The sequence below is a fragment of the Macadamia integrifolia genome, chromosome 13, assembly GCF_013358625.1.
Source record: "Macadamia integrifolia cultivar HAES 741 chromosome 13, SCU_Mint_v3, whole genome shotgun sequence".
Taxonomy (NCBI): Eukaryota; Viridiplantae; Streptophyta; class Magnoliopsida; order Proteales; family Proteaceae; genus Macadamia; species Macadamia integrifolia.
This window is the reverse complement of record NC_056569.1, coordinates 28105005-28111774: the sequence shown is the minus strand read 5'-3', so window position 1 is coordinate 28111774 and position 6770 is coordinate 28105005. Positions and strand designations below refer to the sequence as shown.

Genomic DNA, 6770 nt, shown 5'->3' with positions numbered 1-6770 from the left:
TTTCCTATCCGTTTATGTGCGTATCTTTAGCATATCTTAGCGTATCTCCGATACGATACGATATCCTTCGATACGTATCTTAATTTTGATCGACCGATACGATAATCGATACCGATACTTTAATCCTTGCTGTCAGCGTTAATGGGGTTTGGGTAGCTCTCTCTCTCTCTCTCTCTCTCTCTCTCTCTCTCTCTCTCTCTCTCTCTCTCTCTCTCTCTCTCTCTCTCTCTCTCTCTCTCTCTCTCTCTCTCTCTCTGTGTTAATGGGGTTTGGGATTCTATTTTTAACTATTATTGTTTATTGGGGTTCACTTGCTTGGGTTACACTCTTGCATGTTGAGATAATAAATGGATTGGGAATGGACCGTTGTAATCCCAGGAAAGGTCTGATGATCAAATGGATTGGAAATGCCATGAAACCTTAACACTGTTTTTTTCTTTTTTATAAACCTTTAATGCGAAAGGAAGAAAAATGGAAGAAAATTTTTAGTATTCCATACATTCAGAATTTTAGGTGAATGAGAGATATGGGTATTATGATAATGGAAGGTTTAAGAAAACAAAAAAAATTCTTCCTCAACTTTACTTTGATTTGGGAGTTTGCACAACTATGGAAGATTAGGAGTAAAGCTAATGATTTTGAAAAGTTTATTGTATTGGTCAGTTTAAAGTCCAATTGGGTATTGCATTTTTTTTTTTTTTTTAATCCCTAAAATCATGTGTCACAACCTTAACGGGGAATGTAACATTGAGATTATTCACCCGAATTAGTATCGATTGAGACTAATACCAATCCAATACTGATAAAAGAAAAAGATTGTTAAAACTTGTGATTAAGGATGAGGAAAAAAAAATTAAAAAATAAACAATATCCTTGATGATTGGATGAGACGAAAAATAAATAAATAACAATATCTATGTTTAAGTGACTCAATATTAATGCATTTAAAAAAAATTCAAAAAAGATAAAATAGAGGAGTTTGAGTTTCAGCCAACAAAGCAACATTTGAACCCTTGTTTATTTTGTTTGGCTAAACTAAGTGATTTGGTTCAAACCAATGTTTTGAACTAGTCAATTTTAAAAAGGTGTATTAGGTTATAGGTAAAAAGGAGGGATAATCTGGGTATTTTAAAATAGCAATAGAGAAAGAGATGTAAAAATCGAAAAGCAGTGGAGTATCAATAAAAAAGTAAAATATAGGGGCGTTTTAATAAATATAGGTCAAGTGTAGGGGAGTGATAGTAAATTTCGACTTCGATTTGTATTTATATCTATTTAGAGGAAATTACATTCCCCTCCCCTGGATTATGGCCTAATAGCACGTTTCCTCCATGTACTTTCATAAATGCCAATCCCCTCCCCTCTAATTTGAAGATTCATTCAATTATACCTCTTCGGTTAGATAGCCCCGTTAAGTGATGACCTCATGCTTAAGATATTACATTTCATACCGAAATTACCCATGACCGACTTGGTAATTAAAGGGGCGTCAATTCCTCCGGCCTGAACGCATCACCTCCTTATCGACCTTAATTCAAAACTCAGGAAAACGCAGACTCTCTCTTTCTCTGCTTCTGGTTTCATGGTCTAAACCTGGGTTTTTGTGGGCACTCATGAAACCAGAAGGAATCAACGAAGCATAGGTACAAAGCTCAACCTTTGCTACAATTAAAGGCAGTCACCATGGTGAGACAAGCTCCAGAAGATCTAGAAGCGGTGGGGGGTCTTCGAGGTTTGGTGGTGGGCAATTACTGCCACGATGTCCTTATCCGCAATGACAGAGTTGTGGGTGAGAGGCTTGGTGGTGCTGTGTCCTTCCTCTCCAACGTCCTTGATAACGTCTCCGTCCCCTGCCATTACGTCCCCAAGGTAGGCCCTGATTTTTGTTTACTCTTTTTCCCACGAACCCATTTCCTCTCCTTTCTCCATGACCACTCTCTTCCATGCCTATTTCACCTCCCACCCAGATTCAAATGGGAATCAAAGTACAGGAAATCAACAAATCAGGGCTTAATTGGCGCAAGGGAATGAGATACTAAATTTCAGGACAATCCAACAGTCTGATTAGGAGATAGGGAGATATCCTGCTAAAACAAGGAATCTGAAATTGCAGATTAAGAACAAAATTCGATGGTAGGAATTTTTTGGGTTCTAACAATCACCAAACAGTGATTTGATTTAATAAATACCAATGGTTTGAAACTGTAACAGCAGTCAGAAAAACAGAATGCAAAATCAAATTCCTCAGACCTTCCCGATTCCCAATTTGATTTCAGGCTGGCCATGGTATTGCAGGGGAGATCCTGCCTGAAACCCTTGCACGCATGCTTGATATCCAAATCAGATTCTAGGTTCTCCATGTTCCTCTTTCTTTCTAACCTAATGATTTCCAACTATTCTCTAGCCCGGTCAAGGATTACTGAAAGATTACAATCAATGCAGAATTTGAGATGGGGTTTTGGGCTAAGAAATCGATGAGTCGCAGGGTTTTAGAGATGAGAAGGTAAGATTTGCATGAGTTATAGAGAACAGAGTCTAGTGAGAAGGTGGAGAAAAGAGAGAACAGAAAGCTTCCATTATAGTTTTGCTTTTCCTAGGGTTTGGAAGATCTCCATTGCTTTCCAGAACGAATTTTCAAAGCCCTTTCTCCCACAAGGTTGCGAAGAGGGAGGAGAAGGACCGTGCTGCACTTTCTTCTTCTCTGCGCTTTAGAGGATGTCCAAATACATACCAGCTGAAGAAAAAGGAAGAGAAAGAGCTCTCATATTAGAGACATGGGTAAATCGGTTTTTTTACATGGCATTTTAATACTGTCAAATCACTAATGGAATGATTAATAAAATCTTTAAATGATTGATAGAATCTTTAAAACAAAAACACGTGGGGAAACTGCTATTAGACCATAGTTAGAGGGAGGAGGATGTAATTTTCTCATCTATTTAAATTAAGGTTCTTCCACTACCCACACCCATAGTTAACAAATTTGGATTCGGGAATTATTCGGACGGAGAATTATTCGGAATAATTCGGATGATTAATTGAAGGATTCGGTCAAAAAAGCGGTCAAAAAAGCTTATTGGGTTTTTTTTTTTAAATAATGTTTAAATAAACCGAATAATTCGGTTTAATTCGGATTCGGTCCGAATTATTCGCGATTTATATTCAGTTTTGAAAAAGTCACGAATTTTAAAGAATTTTATTTTTAATTCGGATTCGGTCTGAATTTTTGATAAAATTCGGTTCGGCCGAATAATTCGTGAATTATTCGGCCGAATTGATAACTCTGCCCACACCTTGCACATGACGCTTGTAAAAATCAATATGATGTATTTATTTTTGGTAAAGGTTGTATGTATTGATATATCTATTTTGGTAAGGTTGTACGTATCTAATTATTTATATTGAAATACCCTTTATTTTTATCTTTAGCTTTTCATGATTGACCACTGTTAGTCCATGGTTTGAACCGTATTTTGGCCTAAATTATTTTTTACCCAATAGAAGGTCAGGAGGAGTGTGGCTGACCTGCCCATATGGAGGAGAATGGAGGGTGAGAGATGGGTTGGACAGGTGATCCAGACTCAGAAGACAATGCCTCGTCTGAGATGGAAAGGATCGAACGAGACAGCCTTATAGTACAAATGTAGTGCACCTGTGCTGCATGCGTCAAAATCATCCGCAGTGATGGTGAGGAGCAATGAGCATCCAACGGCTGGGATGCATGGCGGGGTTTTTCCAGTCATTGGATACTCACTACACCTCACTGCTCGTTGGAGACAATTTGATCTCAACATGGCACTTAGATCAATTCAATCAGTATTTTTTCTATTTAAGGGAGAAGGGGCGGAGCATCTGGTCTTAAATCAATCCATACTGATCCTAGAGATCATAGTACATAGAGGTATAGCTAGAAATTTCATAATGATTTCTCCGACCTCCACCATCATGCCACAGTGGCTTCTCATCCCCCTCGTAGCTCTCCTTCCGTTGATACTGATTCTGAAGAGCAAACAAGTGAGAAGAACCAACATTCCTCCTGGCCCTCCTAAGCTTCCCATCATAGGTAACCTGCACCAACTTGGTGAGCTTCCATTCCGCTCTCTATGGGAACTGTCCAAGGAATTTGGTCCAATCATGCAATTACAACTTGGGAGAATGCCTACATTAGTTGTCTCATCTGCTGAATTGGCAAGTGAGATCCTGAAGTCTCATGATCTTGAAAGTTGCAGTAGACCTGACTTGAAGGGAACTAGGAGGCTCTCATACAACTTCTTAGACATTGCTTTTGGGCCTTACACTGAGTGCTGGAGAGAGATGAGGAAGCTCACAGTTCTTGAGCTCTTCAGTGTCAAGAGGGTGCAATCTTTTCGTTTCATTAGAGAAGAAGAAGTTTCTGAAATGATGAGCTTAATTTCAAAATCTTCTTCTTCTGCAACTCCTATTAATCTGAATGAGATGTTCTTTAACCTAACTGATGAAATAATTTGTAGGGTTGCTTTTGGTAAGAGTTACAAAGGGAGGGATTTTGATGATGGGAGATTTGGAGATGCTATTAAAGAAGCCGTTGCTATTTTGGGTAGCTTCTCTGCTGCCGATTTTTTCCCTTATATAGGGTGGATCTTGGACAGGTTCACTGGCATCCATGGAAGGCAGGAGAAGTGCTTCCTTGAATTTGATCATTTCTACCAAAACGTGATTGATGAACATCTCAAGAATGAGAGAGATGGATCAGAGCAGGAAGACATGATTGATGTCTTGCTCAAAGTAGGACAAGATCAAAAAGGTGGAGGTTCTCTCTCCAATGACCATATCAAAGGAATGCTCATGGTAAGCCATCCATCTCGATCCAATTCTTATCTCCTTCAACTTAGTTCCTAGCTAAGATCCTATTTCTTTTTTGGATTCCCATTCTAAACTACTGGAAGGGCCCTCATAATCTGGATAACGTGGATATATAAGCCAGCCTTCCCTAGCTAATTAAAATACCATATATGTCAACCCCTTTTAAGGTATTTCTTTGCTAACCATGGCACCCCTTAAAAGAACTGCAACACCTACAGGAAGCACTTTTTTTTATTAATCATTGTTATTATTTTTTTCAGAATATATTCTTAGGTGCAGTAGACACTAGCGCTGTTGTGTTAGAATGGGCAATGACAGAGCTTGTTAAGAACCCAGAAGTGATGATGAAATTACAGGATGAGATTAGAAGCACTGTCGTAAAGAAAGGAAAAGTTGTTGAAGAAGATATCGAACAACTTAAATTCCTCAAAATGGTGGTAAAGGAGACTCTAAGATTGCATTCTCCAGTCCCTCTATTAATCCCAAGAGAAACCATGCAACATTTTACCATTAAAGGATATGACATTTACCCCAAAACAAGGGTACTAGTGAATGTATGGGCAATCGGGAGAGATCCAAAATATTGGAATAAACCAGAAGAGTTCATGCCAGAGAGGTTCATGGATAGCTCAATCGATTTTAAGGGAACACATTTTATGTTACTACCATTTGGAGCAGGTCGAAGAATTTGTCCTGGGATGCACATGGGTATTGCAACTGTTGAACTAACACTTGCAAATCTTATGTATGCCTTTGATTGGGGTCTTCCTAATGGGATGAAGAAGGAAGATATAGACGTGGATGAGACTTCAGGTCTTCTTGCTCGTAAGAAATCTCCTATTTATCTTGTGCCAATTGAACAGAATTTTAACTCAATTAGTATTTGATGGATTGCCAACCCCCTTTAGTTGTAATAAGGCTGAGTCGAGTTGAGTATTTGATGGACCCTTGACAAGTACCTTTATTGTACACTAGCTTGTGTGTGTTGCTATTCTTTCGTTGTGTATCTAGCTTACAAATAAATAAATAATTGCCTCTTTTTTTTTTTCTGTGGGTTGTGTATCTAGCTTACAAATAGATAAATAAATAAATAATTGACTTTTTATTGTGTGGACTGATTGTTGAAGTCTCCACTATTATGCATAGGTTGAAAAATGGGCTTGATCCTAACCAAGTCATAGAGTCAAAGAAACTCAGCCTTCTTTAGAAAATTTCCATTCCGAAATTAGTGTCCAATCATGATAAGTTCCTACTGTTCGGGCTCACAGTCAAAGAAATAGAATCTTCAAGGATAATTTCAAAAATACTAAAAGCTATGAGAGTATTTGTGAACTGAAAGGAAAGTATTATTTCATTTCATTTTGGCTGCGAGCCTGAGTACCCTCCTCTCCTCTTTCTTGACACTCTCTCTTCTCTTTCAGATGCCATGTTTGCCTACCGTGCCAACATTAAAAATATTCATTGCTATTAAAGAAGTTTTAAAAGGCACTGGTTGGTCGTTGAGTTGTAAATCTCACCTTCACGTTTTCTATCAAATAATATAGCCCAGACATAGAAGGGTTTGGAAAAACCATGTTGTCTTACTCCATCATGCGTTGAAGATGCTCCCACACTCCCTTTCATTGACCCCACGCTAGCGTGCGTCTCCACCAGCAGGTTAGCATTCTTTTTCCTCTTAAATTATTACATGTCGCATTTAAGGCTTTAAGTCATTTGGATTATGTAAAATGATATTCTTTTTTTTTTTTTTTTTTTTATGTGCAATTGGAAAAAAAAAAACCCAAGACCAGCCTAGGTCAGGGATTGGGCTGAGTTTTAAAAAACCTGGTCCAATCCAACCTGTAATCACCCCTAATACCAACTCTTTTCCTTTTTTAGTTAATAAATATGGGATTAGAAAAATCGATAACAAAATTGTATATGATGAA

At 38.1% G+C, this 6770-nt stretch overlaps 1 protein-coding gene across 1 annotated transcript; it reads left to right on the top strand.

Annotated features, from left to right (window-relative positions):
- Nucleotides 1–3867: 3867 nt before the first annotated feature.
- Nucleotides 3868–5952, top strand: LOC122059351 (cytochrome P450 71B10-like). The gene is made up of 2 exons (XM_042622084.1): nucleotides 3868–4827; nucleotides 5103–5952. Exons 1-2 carry the CDS (start codon nucleotides 3922–3924, stop codon nucleotides 5727–5729), a joined length of 1533 nt encoding a protein of 510 aa, XP_042478018.1. The 5' UTR covers nucleotides 3868–3921; the 3' UTR covers nucleotides 5730–5952.
- Nucleotides 5953–6770: the final 818 nt, after the last annotated feature.

What these genes read in the sequence shown, in the direction of transcription:
- LOC122059351 (XM_042622084.1), top strand. Translation starts at nt 3,922, where the DNA reads ATGATTTCTCCGACCTCCACCATCATGCCACAGTGGCTTCTCATCCCC. An exon ending in ATATCAAAGGAATGCTCATG is followed by an intron (nt 4,828 to 5,102) that starts GTAAGCCATCCA and finishes TATTTTTTTCAG; the next exon opens with AATATATTCTTAGGTGCAGT.